Source organism: Schistocerca piceifrons, chromosome 7 (assembly GCF_021461385.2).
Source record: "Schistocerca piceifrons isolate TAMUIC-IGC-003096 chromosome 7, iqSchPice1.1, whole genome shotgun sequence".
Taxonomy (NCBI): Eukaryota; Metazoa; Arthropoda; class Insecta; order Orthoptera; family Acrididae; genus Schistocerca; species Schistocerca piceifrons.
This window is the reverse complement of record NC_060144.1, coordinates 578,890,285-578,910,770: the sequence shown is the minus strand read 5'-3', so window position 1 is coordinate 578,910,770 and position 20,486 is coordinate 578,890,285. Positions and strand designations below refer to the sequence as shown.

At 43.4% G+C, this 20,486-nt stretch overlaps 1 protein-coding gene across 1 annotated transcript in view; it reads left to right on the top strand.

Moving 5' to 3' along the window:
• LOC124709091 (cytochrome P450 6a2-like) overlaps positions 1-6,730 on the top strand; it is a 66,521-nt gene extending 59,791 nt beyond the window's left edge. Inside the window, exon 6 of the mRNA XM_047240738.1 lies at positions 6,493-6,730. Within this exon, the coding sequence (XP_047096694.1) occupies positions 6,493-6,674 (182 nt within the window). The 3' untranslated portion in view covers positions 6,675-6,730. The remainder of the gene's footprint in view (positions 1-6,492) is intronic.
• The last annotated feature ends 13,756 nt before the right edge of the window (positions 6,731-20,486 follow it).

The window sequence follows — 20,486 nt, the reverse complement described above, 5'->3', positions numbered from 1 at the left end:
GAGGAATGTTTCCTGAAAGTTTGACCGTACCTTTTTGTAACGCCCTGTATAGTAAATGACTAGTTTCTTACTTCTAGAAGTGAAATTACACGCATCTAATCTGTACACCAGAGATCAGAGCGTGAAACGGTGTAGAAATTCACGCACTGTCGGGCACTTAATTGTGAATTGCAGAGTAATCATGTAGATGATGATATAGATATAGATACACTTTATCTACCTTTCTGGTCCATCTATATCTGAGTGTTATAATATTTTTCGTACTTTTATATAGGTTTTATCCCAATGCCCTTCTGCGGTATGATATATTCCATACTGAGTACTTTAACAAATGAACAAAATCAGGGGCTTAAGTAGCTGCCACTCTCTACGATAAATGACAGTGGAACCACCAAGTCCAGGAGAAGCAAAGACTTTGAGGAAACTGACGTCACAGTTAACTGACGGTCATACGTAAATACGTAGCATACCTACTAGAACTGAGACCATTTTAAAATTACCCATGTTTCAGTTAAGACTTAAGCATCGCTACCTTTCCCGTGTCAGGCAGTTTTTCTCAGCTACATATCGATGGCGTCAACTGCAAAACGAATCGAATATCTCATGCCAGTACAGCAAAAATCCGATTACAGTTTCAATTAAATTCCGTCACACCTAGATGACGACAGTCCAGATTGGTAGTTCGTAATTCGTTACAATGTCCCGCGTACAAAATTTCGCACGGACTGTGTAGCAATAATTAGAGTGGAACTGTAGTGGAAAAATTATGAATCGGATTTCAACTACTGGTATTCCAGTGTGTGTGTGTAAGTGTGTGTGTGTGTGTGTGTGTGTGTGTGTGTGTGTGTGTGTGCGGAGAGACATACGAAGAGAGAGAGAGAGAGGGAGAGAGAGTTGGTTAGAGAGAGAGAGAGCGAGATAAATGCGAAATGCGGTCTCGGCATTTGTACCTGTGCTCCGCGAATCACAGAGCTGTTGGACGACGATTGGCGGGGCGGTTTTGGTATCCCAATCTCTTTCGGTCGCTGTCATTTCTAGCTATTCTAAGATGGTTTTGAGTTTAAAATACTGGTCCTTGAACTTTTTGAATAGCCTTTCGTTGTATAATCGAGGTCTATCTTCAAGGATCCGGGACGCACGTTATCCGGCCACTCCGTGATCATTCCAGTGCATGGCACAACGTTGTGAAAAAACTTGCTAACTTATGACACTACCTTCGAATCTTATCAGTATCTGACTAAATATTTGCGCAAGTATTTTCAGATAGTAGTTCATTCCAGTTAAGTCTATGTACAGTTAAGCCTATCCATTAATATCCTCTCCATCAACATTGTTGCACAAGAACAGCAAGGGCATCAACACACTTCCCTGGATCGTGTAACTTACTGAGCAAGGTGATCATCCTTTAGAATGTATGCGCGTCAGTAGCGTTACGCAGACCGGTAAGCTCCCCAGATTAGCAGGAAATTCGAAAAGTTCACAAGTGGAAATGATCACTACGTATCTTCACCGGGACTGAAAACTAATGAACTGAACACTACGTATCTTCACCGGGACTGAAAACTAATGAACTGAACACTGGCTGAGCACTCCATGAAGACCACGTAACGTTCAGAACTTAAACAGATTTATGTATTTCGGTTAACGGGCGCTGACTGATTGGCACTCAGTAACTATGCACTTCAACTGTTTATCCACGATTGCCTGAGCTTTGCGCGTAACAGAGCCTTTAGAAAGCGGTGAAATATATGTCCATTGCAAGACACAGTCCAGTAAAAACGACACTGATGGAAAAAAAACTTGGTGAACTTTTAATTAAGTGTCGTGACTGTTAATGCATTTATCCCACTGTGAGGCAAGATGGTCAATGACTTCGTGAGAAAATGTTTGCGATTGCCTACGGAACAAGATTCTAACCAAGCGTGCACCTCTTCACCCAAAGCCAATCGACGGCCACTAATGTCTTACTTCAGGTCTCCGAAAATTAGGAAAACCGGCATGTGGAGAAATCGAGACTTCCCAGCGAAACTTCTGCAGCGTTGTCAAAACGATCTCCAGACCTTCCTCACCTCTCTCCATGCGATTTCCACAACTACAGATGCCTGAAGAAAGGCACTGATGCCCGTCGATTTGCATCGGACGAAGAGGAGCAGGCCTGTGTACAATCATGGTCCCATAGGCAACTGTGAACATACTTTCATGAAGGCATTGACCACACTTGACTCACACTTGAATAACAGTTATGGCGATTTCTTTTGAAATAATAAACAATTTACTTTCTTGCTTCTGTTTCGCTGCCAGTTAAAATAAAAGATAGTAAGAATGAACGATACAAGGATACAATAGACAGTGAAGTAGATTTGTTCAACTATAAGCTGAGTAATTTTATAGGAGAATAGTTTTAATACTCATGGGGATTCCCAAAGCTCCCCAGGAAATTTCTAGAAAATATATCATTGTCATTGGAATAACTGATAAATGAACAATTTATTTAAATAACAACACAAATTTTTGCAAACGGAACGTTCGTGGTTACTTACCTATAGCACTGAATTTTAGTAAGACTTACTTTTTAATGTAGGAATATTATGAACATGAAAATTTTAAAAGCGATACCTTGCAGAACACAATGCTTCCAGAATAATTAAAACAGTTGCTTGAAAGAGAAAGAGGAGACGTAAACATTCAAATAAGTTACATCGATCCAGAAACAAACAATTTTTAGCCGGGTGAAACTTTGACATGCACTTCGTTCACAGATATATTACATTAAGAGTATTTCTTTACATGAAATCTTTCAAAACGAAGAGAGTATTGCCAGCACCAATCGGGACACTATACTGTGAATATTGAAATTTAGTCAGATAGCACATTCATGAGAAACTAGTCGCTAATGATTTTTCTTCTGAGTTATCAGTCTTCTCAGAGTAGCAGCTGCCCCCTGCATCCTCAATTATTTGCTCGATATATTCCAATCTCCGTCTTTCTCTATAGTTTTTACCCTCTACAGCTCGCTCCGGCACCATGTAAGTTATCGCCTGATCCCTTGACAGATGTCCTATCATTCAGCCACTTCTTTCTGTCAGAGTTTCCCAGATATTCTTTTCCTCACCGACTCTGCGGAAAACGTCCTCGTTCCTTACCTAATTTTCAACTTTCTTTAGTAGCCCCACATCTCTAAGACCTTGATACTCTTCTGTTCTGGTTTTCCCACATCCCACGTCTCACTATCATACAATGTTGTTCACCAAACGTACATTCTCAGAAATTTCTTTCTCAAGTTAAGACATATTAGATACTAGCAGATTTCTCTTACGCAGGCATGCCTTTTTCGCGAGTAGTAGTCTACCTTTTATGTCCTCCTTTCTCCGTCCGTCATGGGTTATTTTGCCGCCTAGGTGGCAGAATTTCTTAACTTCGTCTGCTTCGTGATCACCAATTGTAACGTTAAGATCGTCGCTGTTATCATTTCTGCTATTTCTCACTACTTCGCTCTTTCTTCGATTTACTCTCAGTCAATATTCTGCACTCATTAGACTGTTCGTTCCATTGAACAGATCCCGCAATTCTTCTTCACTTTCACTTTGGATAGTGATGTTATATGCGAACCTTATCATTGACCTTCTTTCATCCTTAATTTCAATCCAACTTATGAATTATTTTTGTGTCATTGTTTCTTCGATGTATAGACTGAACAGCAGGGTCGAAAGACTACATCCCTTTTCTACAGTCTTTTTAATCCGAGCATTTCGTTCTTAGTCTTCGAGTCTTACTGCTCCATCTTGGTTCTTGTATATATTGTACGTTACTCGCCTTTCCCTATAGCTTATCCCTATCTTTCTCAGATTTCGAATATCTTACACCGTTTTACATGATCGAACGCTTCCTCCAGACCCACAAATCATACTAACGCGTCTCGATTTTTCTTCACTCTTGCACCCATTATCAAAAGCTATTACAGAACTGCCTGTGGTGCCTTTACCTTTCCTAAAGCCAAACTGATCATAATCTAATGGATCCTTAATTTAATTTTCCATTCTTGTGTATATTATTCTTGTCAGCAACTTAGATGATTGAACTTTTAAGTTGATTGTTGGATAATTCTCGCTCTTCTCGGCTCTTGCTATCGTCTGAATAGCGTGGTTGATGTTTTCCCGAAAGTCTGATGGTACAGTGTATTGCCAGTCTCTTACGTTCTATACACCAATGCGAACAATTGTTCTGTTGCCACTGCCCCAAAAAAAAATGGTTCAAATGGCTCTGACTACTATGGGACTTAACATCTAAGTTCATCAGTCCCCTAGAACTTAGAACTACTTAAACCTAACTAACCTAAGGACATCACACACATCCATGCCCGAGGCAGGATTCGATCCTGCGACCGTAGTGGTCGCGCGGTTCTAGACTGTTGCGCCTAGAACCGTTCGGCCACATCAGCCGGCTTGCCACTGCCCCAATGATTATAGAAATTCCGATGGAGCGTTATCTTCTGCGTTATTTGACCTTAATTCTTCCAAAGCTCTGTTAAATTCTGATTATAATTCCGGATCCCCTATCTCATCCCTGTCGTCTCCTGTTTCTCCTACCACGTCATCAGAGCAGTCTTCCTCTCACATAGGCCGTCAGTGTACTCTTTCCATCCAACCGCTCTCTCCTCCTTTTTTAACAGTGTAATTCCCATTGACGTCTTAATGTTACCGCCCTTGCTTTTAATTTCACCGAAGGTTGTTTTGACTTTCCTGTATGCCGAATCCGTCCTTCCGTTAATCATTTCTTTTTCGATTTCTTGACGTTTTTGAAGCAGGCATTTCGTCTTAGCTTCCCTGCATTTCCTACTTATGTCGTTCCTAATTGACTTGTATCTCTATATTCCTTAATTTCTCTGAACATTTTAGTACTTCCTTCTTTCGTCTATCAGCTGAAATATTTTATCTGTTATCCATGGTTTCATTGCAGTGGCCTTCCTTGTACCTATGGTTTCCTTTCCAATTTCTGCAACTGCCCTCCTTAGAGATGTCCATTCCTCTTCAGCTATACTGCCAACTGAAGAACTCAATATGGTAGTGTCTAGAGCACCAGAGAACTTCAGTCGTATTTGTTCATTCTCTTAGTACTTCCAATTATTTGCGCACTGATTCTTCCTGACTAGTCTATTAAACTTCAATCTACTCTTCATCATTACTACATTGTGATCTGGGTCTACACATGCTCCTGGGTATGCCTTCCAATCCAATATATGATTCCGGATTCTCTGACTGACCATGACGTAATCTAACTAAAATCTTCCCTTGTCTCCCCGCCATTTGCTGTCGAACCTGATGAGAACGACCCTATGCCTGAGCTGTTCACAGAAAATCAGTCTGTCCTCTACCTCCCTGTTCATAACAAATCCTACTCTCGTTATACCATTTTCTGTTACTGTTGATATTACACTACACTCGTTTGACCAGAAATCCTTGCCTCTCTTCCATTTCACTTCACTGACCCCCATTGTATCTAGACTGAGCCTTTGCATTTCCCTTTTCAGATTTTCAAGCTTCCCTACCACGCTGAAACTAAATTACACGCCTCGACTAGTAGAGAGTTATTCTTTCGTTGGTTATTCAATCTCTTTCGCATGGTCTTCCCCCCATTGGCAGTGCCCTCCTGGGTATCCGAATGGGTGACTACTCGGGAATCATTTGTCAATGGAGAGTCCGTCATGACACCTTTTCAATTATAGGCATCGTGTCCTGTGGATACGGATTATGTTTCTTTACTTCAGTGATTTCTATTGCCTTCTGCTTCTTCAAGCTGTTGGTCATTGTTGATTCTTCCCCCTTTAGGGCCAGTTTTACACCCCAAGGGCAAGAGAGTGGCCTGAACGTCTATCCGCTCCTCCGGCCTCTTTGACAAGGCCGTAGCCTGAATGAGGATGATTTCTTGTACCGCAAGTCTTCGGCCGCTGTTTCTGACCATTTGTATTCAAAATTGAAGCGGTGAAGGGGGTATAACCCAGCACCGAGACCGTTTTCATTACTGATCAAATACGCTACTAATTGACCAAGAGGCTCGCTGCTAATGTGTTTTCAGTAGTAACATAAAATAATATAAGAAAAAGTACATCGTAAAAGAAAAGAGGGATATTGGTACCAGGAATGTATAAGAATAAGTAGGGTGCTAATTCTGTTAGAAACAGGCCTGAAGTTACTTTTGCATCTTCCAGTGACTCTCCATATAATATAACATGATACATACTGAAAATCAAGAAGTCCTAATTCCAGTCACAAATTTCATTTGATGAGTCATATAATCGAAATGTCACCGTTTGTTGTGGCACTCCGTCAGGACCTGGGTCCTTACGTCGATGTACAGATTTAAGTCTACTTACAGGCATTACTAGCTAACTCAGCAGCGGTACGACTGTTGAGTGATGGTTGCAGACTTTGATATTTCCGCTCTATAGGGACTTTTAAGGTATTATTGAACATTTCGGATTTTCTTCTGCGGCAGGTATGCGATTCGGGCAACTGCAGACCAAAGTGGGGCTGGCATCGATGCTGCAGAAGTTCCGCTTCGAGACGTGCGCCGAGACGGCTGTGCCGCCAAAGTTGGCACCCCTGTCATTCGTCATGGCACCCGTGGGCGGCATCTACTTCAGGGTGACGCGACGCAAGGAGGCAGCCCCAGCATAGGCTGACTGACTACCCGTCACGGCTCCAAGCCATCTCGGGCATACAGTGCACCCTACATATGGCTGCTCCGGACAGCTGTCGGCGTTTGATGTGCTGGCTCCCACTACAAAAGCACAAGACACCGTGTCTGTCCCAATCAGTGTATCATTCATCGTTCTGTATTCTACTTTTACTGCAAAAATACACTGTTATAATATTTTGAAATAAATAAACTGTGTACTGCTTGCTGTCTAATTTTGTGGCATATTTTAATCAAATGGTTCAAACGGCTCTAATCACTATGGGACTTAACATCTGACGTCATCAGTCCCCTAGACTTAGAACTACATAAATCTAACCGACCTAAGGACATCACATACACCCACGACCGAGGCAGGATTCGAACCTGCGACCGTGGCAGCAGCGCGGTTCCGGACTGAAGGGCATAGAACCGCTCGGTCACAGCCGCCAGCCATATTTTAATAAAATCTCCCATCTGTAACTGTTTTTATAGGATGTGTAGCATACCTGCAGAATGGACAAATTCATGTTGATAAACCTCTCGGAAAAAGTTCCATGCTGAACCTGGAAGCGGTTGTTGTTGTTGCTGTTGTCTTCAGTCCTGAGACTGTATGATGCAGCTCTGCATGCAACTCTATCCTGTGCAAGCTTCTTCATCTCCCAGTGCTTACTGCAACCTACATCCTTCTGAATCAGCTCAGTGTATTCATCTCTTGGTCTCCCTCTACGATTTTTTCCCTCCACGCTGCCCTCCAATGCTAACTTTGTGATCCCTTGATGCCTCAGAACATGTCCTACCAACCGGTCCCTTCTTCTTGTCAAGTTGTGCCACAAACTCCCCTGCTCCCCAATTCTATTCAATACCTCCTCGTCAGTTATGTGATCTACCAATCTAATCTTCAGCATTCTTCTGTAGCACCACATTTCGACAGCTTCTATTCTCTTCTTGTCCAAACTATTTATCGTCCATGTTTCACTTCCATACGTGGCTACACTCCTTACAAAGACTTTCAGAAACGTCTTCCTGACACTTAAATCAATACTCGATGTTAACAAATTTCTCTTCTTCAGAAACGCTTTCCTTGCCATTGCCAATCTATATTTTATATCCTCCCTACATCGACCATCATCAGTTATTTTGCTCCCCAAATAGCAAAACCCCTTTACTACTTTAAGTGTCTCATTTCCTAATCTAATTCCCTCAGCATCACCCGACTTAATTCGACTACATTCTTTAATCCTCGTTTTGCTTCTGTTGATGTTCATCTTATATCCTCCTTTCAAAACACTGTCCATTCCGTTCAAATGCTCTTCCAAGTTCTTTGCTGTCTCTGATAGAATTACGAAGTCATCGGCGAACCTCAACGTTTTTATTTCTTCTCCAACGACTATAATACCTACTCCGAATTTTTCTTTTCTTTCCTTTACTGCTAGCTCAATATACAGATTGAATAACATCGGGGAGAGGCTACAACCCTGTCTCACTCCCTTCCCAACCGCTGCTTCCTTTTCATGCCCCTCGACTCTTATAACTGCCATCTGGTTTCTGTACAAATTGTAAATAGCCTTTCGCTCCATGTATTTTACCCCTGCCACCCTTAGAATTTGAAAGAGAGTATTCCAGTCAACATTATCAAAAGCTGTCTCTAAGTCTACAAATGCTAGAAATGTAGGTTTGCCTTTCCTTTATCTAATTTCTAAGATAAGTCGTAAGGTCAGTATTGCCTCACGTGTTCCAACATTTCTGCGGAATCCAAAGTAATCTTCGCCGAAGTCGGCTCCTACCAGTTTTTCCATTCGTCTGTAAGGAATTCGCGTTAGTATTTTGCAGCTGTGTCTTATTAAACTGATAGTTCGGTAATTTTCACATCTGTCAACACCTGCTTTCTTTGGAATTGGAATTATTACATTCTTCTTGAAGTCTGAGGGTATTTCGCCTGTCTCATGCACCTTGCTCACCAGATGGTATAGTTTTGTGAGGACTGGCTCTTTCAAGGCCGTCAGTAGTTCCAATGGAATGTTGTCTACTCCTGGGGACTTGCTTCGACTCAGGTCTTTCAGTGCTCTGTCAAACTCTTCACGCAGTATCGTATCTCCCATTCTACCTGACCTACATCCTCTTCCATTTCCATAATGGTGTCGTCAAGGGGTACATCACCCTTGTATAGACCCTCTATATACTCCTTCCGCCTTTCTGCTTTCCCTTCTTTGCTTAGAACTGGGTTTCCATCTGAGCTCTTGATATTCATACAAGTGGTTCTCTTTTCTCCAAAGGTCGCTTTAATTTTCCTGTAGGCAGTATCTATCTTACCCCTAGAGAGATAAGCCTCTACATCCTTACATTTGTCCTCTAGCCATCCCTGCTTAGCCATTTTGCACATCCTGTCGATCTCATTTCTGAGACGTTTTGTAAGTAGGCTGTTTAGGTTTTTTATTGGTAACGCCACCTCTGTATGAAAATCACTGGCTGTGCTGTGTGCAGTCTGTGGCCGTTTTGCATTGTTGTAATACTCGCCATTGTAGTGTTGGGCAGCGGCAGCTGGATGTGAACAGCGCGTAGCGTTGCGCAGTTGGAGGTGAGCCGCCAGCAGTGGTGGATGTGGGGAGAGAGATGGCGGAGATTTGTAATTTGTCATGAACTGCTATATTTATACATGATGATATCAAGGTAAATACATTGTTTGTTCTCTATTAATATCTTTCATTTGCTAACTATCCCTATCAGTAGTTAGTGCCTTCAGTAGTTTGAATCTTTTATTTAGCTGGCAGTAGTGGCGCTCGCTGTATTGCAGTAGCTTGAGCAGCGAAGATTTTTGTGAGGTAAGTGATTTGTGAAAGGTATAGTTTAATGTTAGTCAGGGCCATTCTTTCGCAGGGATTTTTTTTGAAAGTCAGATTGCGTTGCGTCCCCTTTGAACAATAATACACGACTGTCCTTTACCTGACACACAATATTTTTTAGCGAATAGGCGTGCAGCAGTTTAGCGAATGACCGCCCAGACGTACCAAAGAGCGTTCAGCGAACATAGCTGCGCGTGGGCTTCCTCAACAGGCGCCTGGTTCGTCACACATGCTGCCCGCGGTTCATCGGCGGCGAAGGCTCAGGTTTGCGCGGCAGTACCGCATCCGGACGTCAACTGAGTGGCGTCAGGTGACTTTTCAGGTGAATCACATTTTATACTCCAACGAACAAATGACGTGATGCGTTTGGAAACAAACATCCTGTAAGAATCGTCGGAAGCGTCCTAGTCGCAGGAACAGTATGGTCTGGGAAATGTTTCAGTGGCATAACAAGGGTGGTCATACATTCTGGGCGGCACAGTGAGCCAACACAAGTATGCGTCTATCGTTGAGGGTCATGTCCACCCCTGTAGCCAGTTTTTTTCTTTTCGGCACGATGGCATGTACCAGGAGGACAATGTAGCGTCTCACACAGCTCGCGGTTTACGTGATTGGTTCGAAGAGCAACAGAATGAGTTTACCGAACTCCCCCACCCACTAAATTACCCGGATTTAAATCCTAGTTGACAATCTGTGCGACGATCATGATCGGTCTGCCCGGGTCATGGATCCTTAACCGAAAAAACCTGGCGCAGTTGAGTCGACGCATTGGAGTCGACATAGCTCCATATCCCTGTGGCTACCTTCCAAAACGTCACCGACTCTATTCCTCCACGTCACCACTTTTCGCAGTGGTCCGCACTGCAAGAGGTGATTAATCAGACACTGGATAGGTGGTCACACTAATGCGACAGCACAGTTTAGCTTTAGAAATACAGTCGGAATGAGCGACGACTTGTTTGCAATACATGCCTCAAAATAACAGTACGTTGACCGCTTCTACACATGAGGCTGTACAAGCGAAACTTCAATATATGGGAACACCTACAGTGAAATCAATTTGGTTGGATATTAAAGACGGATATTATCTTGTCACCTGGTTTTCTAAAGCTATATTCGAAGAGCGCATCATGATGTGGACAAACAAAACCAGGATCTTGGAAGCGATGGAGGGGAGGGGGTTGTATTTCTGTGTAAGTGTGAGGAGTCTTCTCACACCTGGACGCGTAGTATACGTAATGGAAAAAATCGGTTACTTCAGATAACATTTCGGCAATGGCTTTCCCGCAGTGGATACGCCTGTTCCCATGAGATCATGGAAGTTAAGCGCTGTCGGGCGTTTCTGGCACTTGGATGGGTGACCATCCAGGCCGCCATGCGCTGTTGCCTATTTTCGGGGTGCAATCAGTCTCGTGATGCCAGTTGAGGAGCTAGTCGATCGAACAGTAGCGGCTCCGGTCAAAGAAAACCATCATAACGACCGGAACAGCGGTGTGCTGACCACACGCCCCTCCTATCCGCTTCCTCATCGGAGGATGACACGGCGGTCGGATGGTCCCGATGGGCCACTTGTGGCCTGAAGACGGAATGCCCAGATACGCTCTACCAACCCTTTACAAAAACGTCCACAGCAAAGCTGCCGCACGGTAAAGAGTCTTACCCAGTGTTACTAGGCACGTTTTTTCTTTCTTGCATTTTATACACTCCTGGAAATGGAAAAAAGAACACATTGACACCGGTGTGTCAGACCCACCATAATTGCTCCGGACACTGCGAGAGGACTGTACAAGCAATGATCACACGCACGGCACAGCGGACACACCAGGAACCGCGGTGTTGGCCGTCGAATGGCGCTAGCTGCGCAGCATTTGTGCACCGCCGCCGTCAGTGTCAGCCAGTTTGCCGTGGCATACGGAGCTCCATCGCAGTCTTTAACACTGGTAGCATGCCGCGACAGCGTGGACGTGAACCGTATGTGCAGTTGACGGACTTTGAGCGAGGGCGTATAGTGGGCATGCGGGAGGCCGGGTGGACGTACCGCCGAATTGCTCAACACGTGGGGCGTGAGGTCTCCACAGTACATCGATGTTGTCGCCAGTGGTCGGCGGAAGGTGCACGTGCCCGTCGACCTGGGACCGGACCGCAGCGACGCACGGATGCACGCCAAGACCGTAGGATCCTACACAGTGCCGTAGGGGACCGCACCGCCACTTCCCAGCAAATTAGGGACACTGTTGCTCCTGGGGTATCGGCGAGGACCATTCGCAACCGTCTCCATGAAGCTGGGCTACGGTCCCGCACACCGTTAGACCGTCTTCCGCTCACGCCCCAACATCGTGCAGCCCGCCTCCAGTGGTGTCGCGACAGGCGTGAATGGAGGGACGAATGGAGACGTGTCGTCTTCAGCGATGAGAGTCGCTTCTGCCTTGGTGCCAATGATGGTCGTATGCGTGTTTGGCGCCGTGCAGGTGAGCGCCACAATCAGGACTGCATACGACCGAGGCACACAGGGCCAACACTCGGCATCATGGTGTGGGGAGCGATCTCCTACACTGGCCGTACACCACTGGTGATCGTCGAGGGGACACTGAATAGTGCACGGTACATCCAAACCGTCATCGAACCCATCCTTCTACCATTCCTAGACCGGCAAGGGAACTTGCTGTTCCAACAGGACAATGCACGTCCGCATGTATCCCGTGCCACCCAACGTGCTCTAGAAGGTGTAAGTCAACTACCCTGGCCAGCAAGATCTCCGGATCTGTCCCCCATTGAGCATGTTTGGGACTGGATGAAGCGTCGTCTCACGCGGTCTGCACGTCCAGCACGAACGCTGGTCCAACTGAGGCGCCAGGTGGAAATGGCATGGCAAGCCGTTCCACAGGACTACATCCAGGATCTCTACGATCGTCTCCGTGGGAGAATAGCAGCCTGCATTGCTGCGAAAGGTGGATATACACTGTACTAGTGCCGACATTGTGCATGCTCTGTTGCCTGTGTCTATGTGCCTGTGGTTCTGTCAGTGTGATCATGTGATGTATCTGACCCCAGGAATGTGTCAATAAAGTTTCCCCTTCCTGGGACAATGAATTCACGGTGTTCTTATTTCAATTTCCAGGAGTGTATATTACTGATGCAAACACAGGTGATTGGTAAATTTTTTTGTTGTGGGTCATAAAATAATTGAAGGCAGGAACAATAGTATACTGGCTCTTGAAACTAACAAAAATTTAAATTTATTTACACCATACATTAAATTTGCTCATGATTCTTGTCCAGGGACATTTCAGTCTTCTACGGGCCTTACATTGCTTGTAATGTGTTTCACGTTTCAATGGTGTGTCTGACAACCTCAACGTCTTCTGTTAAATTTGGCAGAGCAGTTATGGTGGCGCTAGTATCTCAACCTTTACGTGTCATTAAAAACAACGCTTCAATGTCCACTGGTTTCGTTGCATAAAAAAAATACTTTCCAACTCCTTTTTTTTTTTTAATGTCGCACTGTTTATCTAAGTCTCTTGTCAGTCAATAGTCAATTTTCAGTAGATGACACCGTGTCTATTTCAGTCACTATCTAAAGTCTTTTCTGCGATGCTTCCTCCAGTAATACAGGGTGGTGTATTGATCGTGACCGGGCCAAATATCTCCCGAAATAAGCGGCAAACGAAAAATCCGACAATGAACGAATCTTGTCTAGCTTGAAGGGGGACATCAGATGGCGCTATGGTTGGCCCGCTAGATGGCGCTGCCACAGGTCAAACGGATATCAACTGCGTTTCTTTATACAGGAACCCCTATTTTTTATTAGATATTCGTGTAGTACATAAAGAAATGTGAATGTTTTAGTTGGACCATTTTTTTCGCTTTGTGACAGATGGCGCTGTAATAGTCACAAACATGTGTCTCACAATTTTAGACCAACTGTTGGTAACAGGAAGGTTTTTTAAATTAAAATACAGAACATTGGTATGTTTGAACATTTTATTTCGGTTGTTCCAATGTGACACATGTAATTTTGTAGACTTATCATTTCTGAGAACGCATGCTGTTACAGCGTGATTACCTGTAAATACCACACTAATGCACTAAATGCTCAAAATGATGTCCATCAACCTCAATGCATTTGGCAATACGTATAACGACATTCCTCTCAACAGTGAGTAGTTCGCCTTTGTAACATTATGTGATTGCCTTATCATTTTAAATCATTCACTAATCGAGCAGTCGCTCGACAACAGCTACAGTTAGCTAATAATGTTGCGAGAATGTAAAAGGTGAACGACCCGTGACGTAACTTGGTTATTGTCGAAGCGCCGTCAGAGATGCAGTGAGTTATTGACTTTGAAACCCGCGGTGCGAAAAACGGACAGAAGAAGAACCCTTTTACACATTTTTTTTTTTTTTTTTATGTACGAGATATTCTCGATGAACAGTTACTCATTTTTCTCTCTTGTCTCTTGTAACTTGTGTCGGGCGCGCATGTCTTGCCGCCTTGTTATTATTGTTAAAAATAACATTATTTTAGTGTAAAGTAAAAGTGCAATGCTAAAAGTGCAATACTGCATAGCAGTAGATTTATTGTGCGATGTGTATGTGAAAACGTCAAAGGAATTATTTTCATTACGAGAAGTGCCAGTCAAAACGCCATCCATGTTAAATCCTTCATTGCAGTGTAAGTTCATCTTTTAATTGCCATAAATTCAGAGTTAAACGGAAATGGTGCATCGACTATTTGTTTATTATAGAATCTATGTCTCACTCCTTTATGAAGTTATTTAATTTTCTTTACGTTTCTGCCAAATAGAGAGTTCACAGTCATGAATTCTTTCGTCGAGACCGTACGGAAGTTGCATGCGGCGAAATATTTTCTCCGCGCCATATTCTACTGGTAAATGCATGATAAACTACGGTCCCTTAGGAAATTCATGTTGTGCAATCCAAAAATAATTATATTTTGAATAGGCATTTACTCTCCTCTGCAATGCAACTTCCGACTGATCAGACGATCCAACAAGAAACAGCCGCACGCGGTCGGCGTTCGCAGATATATTTCCACTGCTGATTGTAGCTATAAGATACAGCACAAATTTAAACATACTGTTATAATTAGCGACTACTAACGGGGACATTTATAACTGTATGTTTATGTATACAAATTACGTAAACATATCGTTATACCTTCCATAATGTTCGCACATGCATTGACAATGCATTGACAATGCGCTGACACACGTTGTCATGCGCTGTCGGTAGCAAATATTCTTCAAATATCTTCGCATCTTGAAACAAACAAATAATGTCTATAAGAAGATCAAAACTATTTTCTCAATTGGAAGATAGGTTAGCTGGTCAATGTACAAGATATCATAACATTCAACTATATGACAATTTGTGACTGATGCTTCAGAAGCTGCAAGTACATTTAACAATCTCTTTCTAACTATAGCAGCAAAACTAGGATTTAGTGGTTCAGTTGAAGAGGCAAGAGAAAGCATAAAAAATATCATTTCACATAATATTAAGCAACTAGCAAATAGTATCAACATTCTTCACTGAGATTAGCAGAATTATACAAATACTCAGAAACAATAGCTCACATTGTGTCAATGGAACTGCAGACAGAATTCTGAAAAATTGTTGCTATCTAATAAGCAATGTGCTTTGTGATATACGAGGTGCGGCTAGAAAAAAACCGGACTGATGCTGGAAAAAACATTTATTTACAATTATTTACAATTTCATGTTATCTCCTTCAATGTACTCTCCTCCTCGGTCTCTACACCGCTCCATAAGAATTTACCACTGTTCATAGCAATGCTGCAGATCATTTTCGGTAAGTCCATACATTACTTCCGTCGCTTTTTCTTTTACTGCTTCAACAGTCTCAAATCTAGTTCCTTTCAAAGCTGACTTGACTTTAGGGAAAAGAAAAAAGTCACAGGGGGCCAAATCAGGTGAGTAGGGTGGATGATCTAAGATGGGAATGTTGTGTTTTGCCAAAAACGTCTTCACTGACAACGCTCTGTGAGCTGGGGCATTGTCTTGGTGAAGGATCCATGACTTTTTTCTCCACAAATCGTTCCGTTTTCTCCGTACTCGCTCACGTAGGGTAGCCAGGACGCTAATGTAGTAATGTTGATTCACTGTTTGTCCCTCTGGTACCCAATCAATGTGCACAATCCCTTTGATGTCAAAAAAAAACAATCATCATTGCCTTGAATTTCGATTTTGACATTCGTGCTTTTTTTTGTCGTGGAGAACCAGGAGTTTTCCAATGCATCGATTGGCGTTTAGTTTCGGGATCGTAAGTAAAAAACCACGATTCATCGCAAGTAATAACATTTTGTAAGAAGGTGGGATCACTTTCAATGTTTTCCAGGATGTCAGAACAAATCATTCTTCGGCGTTCCTTCTGTTCAATTGTGAGACACTTTGGAACCATTTTTGAACACACTTTGTTCATGTTGAAACTTTCATGAAGAATCTGCCTAACACTTTCCTTGTCAACTCCTGTTAACTCAGACAATGCTCTGATTGTTAAACGGCGATCTTGTCGAACAAGTTTACCGATTTTTTCAATGTTTGCATCAGTTTTTGCTGACAATGGTCTGCCAGTGCGAGTGTCATCACTGGTGTCTTCGCGGCCATCTTTAAATCCCTTAAACCACTCAAACACTTGTGTTCGCGATAAACAATCATCGCCGTACACTTGTTGTAACATTACAAACGCTTCACTTGCAGATTTTCCTAGTTTGAAACAAAATGTGATGTTAACACGCTGTTCTTTCTGTACACTCAACATTTTCCGAAGCACAGACAAAACGTCAACTGCTTAAAACAGACGCCACGGGCAGACTGAGTGCAGGAGGCAGATGAAACTCGAGCAGTAGGCGGAGCAAGAGTCACGTGACAGGCCACGCGACTTTCAGCCTTATTGCATTCGTTTTATTGTTTCACCAGTACTAGTCCGGTTTTTTTCTAGCCACACCTCGTACACAATGCATAACTGACACTGGGAATTATTCCACACTGGTTAAAATATACAGTGATAAGACAACCTTCAATAATTATCATTCGGTTTCTTTCCTGACTTCTTTTTCCGAAAAATTCCAGAAAGTACTATACTCTAATTAGTCTCACACATAAGTGGAAACAATTCACTTGGCGTACCACAGTTTGGATTCCAGAAGGTTTGCTCAATAGAGATTGCTAAATTTATACATCCAGTGGTACAGCGGTATTAGGAAGCGTTTCTTTATTCACATCCTTCAGAGTACTGTGATGAGAGCAGCACAGTGTCGGCGTGCCGCCCACAGTGCTGTTCTGCGAGTCCAGCCGGCTCAGGAGCTCCTGGCATGCCAACACCACTGCTGCCACCAGCAAGGTCGCTCAGCTGGAACCCAGCCGCACTCTCCCAGTCGCTGCTCGTCAATGTGTCGCATCTTGCGCCGCATAGCTGCTCGCAATTCCGGAGAATGTCACAGTCCCTGGTCCCTGCCGCCCTCCTGGGCTGTACCCATGAGTAATTCTGTCAATGTCTCAGAAAGGAGATCAACAGGCAGCAACGGAAGCTTTTCCAGCAACATAAAATGTCTGACAGGTAGAACAACATGTTTTAAATCTAACATAAAACCATTTATCTGGGACTACTTCTTCCATTCGGTTGGCCAATTTCTGCTTTAAAACTGGTAGGCAGTATAAAAAACTAGTTTTTAAGTGTAGTTGCAGGAGTAGAAAAAAAAATGTGTTAACTAATATTGAAATAGTTAATGCATACATTCCTGTAAATTTACCACATCATTTTTATAAAAGAACTTTTCAGAAGATGTATTGACCATGTAACTAACTAAGCAATTGTGATTCATGTCTGCATTCTGTACTGGTTATGGAGATGGCATTAGAAGTGATTGTGTGGTATTATTTCATACCTGCCAGTGTGCCTTTGTTTCTGCAGCAGAATGAATTTCATTGTCTGTGTTTCAGTTTTTCTTTCTTTTCCTTTAAGTACAGGGCTATTACAAATGATTGAAGCGATTTCATAAATTCACTGTAGCTCCATTCATTGACAAATGGTCACGACACACTACAGATACGTAGAAAAACTCATAAAGTTTTGTTCGGCTGAAGCCGCACTTCAGGTTTCTGCCGCCAGAGCGCTCGAGAGCGCAGTGAGACAAAATGGCGACAGGAGCCGAGAAAGCGTATGTCGTGCTTGAAATGCACTCACATCAGTCAGTCATAACAGTGCAACGACACTTCAGGACGAAGTTCAACAAAGATCCACCAACTGCTAACTCCATTCGGCGACGGTATGCGCAGTTTAAAGCTTCTGGATGCCTCTGTAAGGGGAAATCAACGGGTCGGCCTGCAGTGAGCGAAGAAACGGTTGAATGCATGCGGGCATGTTTCACGCGTAGCCCGCGGAAGTCGACGAATAAAGGAAGCAGGGAGCTAAACGTAATACAGCCTACGGTTTGGAAAATCTTACGGAAAAGGCTAAAGCAGAAGCCTTACCGTTTACAATTGCTACAAGCCCTGAAACCCGATGACAAAGTCAAACGCTTTGAATTTTCGGCGCGTTTGCAACAGCTCATGGAAGAGGATGCGTTCAGTGCGAAACTTGTTTTCAGTGATGAAGCAACATTTTTTCTTAATGGTGAAGTGAACAGACTCAATGTGCGGAATCTGGGCGGTAGAAAATCCTCACGCATTCGTGCAGCAAATTCGCAATTCACCAAAAGTTAACGTGTTTTGTGCAATCTCACGGTTTAAAGTTTACGGCCCCTTTTTCTTCTGTGAAAAAAACGTTACAGGACACGTGTATCTGGACATGCTGGAAAATTGGCTCATGCCACAATTCGAGACCGACAGCGCCGACTTCATCTTTCAACAGGATGGTGCTCCACCGCACTTCCATCATGATGTTCGGCATTTCTTAAACAGGAGATTGGAAAACCGATGGATCGGTCGTGGTGGAGATCATGATCAGCAATTCATGTCATGGCCTCCACGCTCTCCCGACTTAACCCCATGCGATTTCTTTCTGTGGGGTTATGTGAAAGATTCAGTGTTTAAACCTTCTCTACCAAGAAACGTGCCAGAACTGCGAGCTCGCATCAACGATGCTTTCGAACTCATTGATGGGGACATGGTGCGCCGAGTGTGGGAGGAACTTGATTATTGGCTTGATGTCTGCCGAATCACTAAAGGGGCACATATCGAACATTTGTGAATGCCTAAAAAAAGCTTTTTGAGTTTTTGTATGTGTGTGCAAAGCATTGTGAAAATATCTCAAATAATAAAGTTATTGTAGAGCTGTGAAATCGCTTCAATCATTTGTAATAACCCTGTACATATCACCCACGTTATTAAGTACTGTGTTACGATAACTACCCCCAGGCTAGGACACAGCCTATAGACACTTTTCAGTGTCAAGGGACTCGAAAAGGCGTGTTCAAGACTGTTAGGAGGTAGTACAAAATTGGAAATTGGAAGTGCCATGTCTCCGACTTCCCTAAGTCAGCTATGACCTCCTTATACCCACTGCAGGAATTTTTTTCATTATTAGCGCTATTATTTCCATACATTTTATACAGCACCAGGTAAGTCACTTTACAGCAAGAAAGTGGTGCTATGTGTTGGAGCATACTAAGGCATACTAAGACCGATATTCACAAAAAGGTTTTACACTTAAAAAATGACGACTCCCCGACTCCATTCAAATGGCACACTTGGAAAGAATATTCATTATAGAGACGTCGCTGAGACAGTCTCTGCCAATACGAATTCAGATCATTGTGATCGGTTTCATATGAGTTTTTGAACACCATGACGCTCTGTGGCAGTATATTTTCAGATACTTGTAGTGGGTTTCATACTATACTTAGAAACCAAATGTACTGTTATTTTCAAGAAGAGAATAAACGGCATGGGTAACAATCAAGGTACCTGTTGAGTATTTCAGACATTTCTTTCACAGTCATTTCCTGGAACATATTACTCAACAGTCGAACTGCGATACCCTTCAGAAGAATCCAGCCAAAGCTCTCCAGTGACTGTCAGCGAACTTGAGCAACTTATTGGAACAGTGTTTTATGCACTGAAGAGCCAAAGAAACTGATACACCTGCCTAATATCGTGTAGAGCCCCTGCGAGCATGCAGGAGCGCCGCAGCACGACGTGGCATGGACTCGACCAGTGTCTGAAGTAGTGCTGGAGGGAATTGACTCCATGAATCCTGAATCCTGCAGGGCTGTCCATAAATCCGTAAGAGTAGGAGGGAGTGCAGATCCCTTCTGAACAGGACGTTGCAAGTCCTCCCAGATATGCTCCATAATGTTCACGTCTGGAGAGTTTGGTGGCCAGCGGAAGTGTTTAAGCTCAGAAGAGTGTTCCTTGAACCACTCTCTAGCAATACTGGACGTGTGGAGTGTTGCATTGTCCTTCAGAAATTTCCGAAGTCCGTCGGAACCCACAATGCACATGAATGCATGCAGGTGATCAGATAAGTTGCTTACGTATATGTCACTTACGTATATGTCACCCGTCAGAGTATCTAGACGTATCTGTGGTCCCATATCACTCCAGCTGCACACGCTCCCACACCATTACCAAGCTTCCACTAGCTTGAACAGTCCCCTGCTGACATGCAAGGCCCATGGATTCATGAGTTTGTCTCCATACCTGTACACGTCCATTCGCTTGTTACATTTGAAACGAGACTCGTCCGACCTGGCAAATTGTTCCAGTCATCAACAAACCAATGTCGATGTTGATGTGCCCAGGTGAGGCGTAAAGCTCTCTGTCTTGCATGTGTGTGAATCTCTAAAGCTTGGGATTTATAAATCCACCTTCACGCTGGTGCAGAATTAAAAATCCTTCGCGCACAATTGTCTTTCCATCAACAATAATGTATCGAAAACCTACTGCTGATGGAGGCAATCTTGTATAACCCAAGCAATACTTGCCACT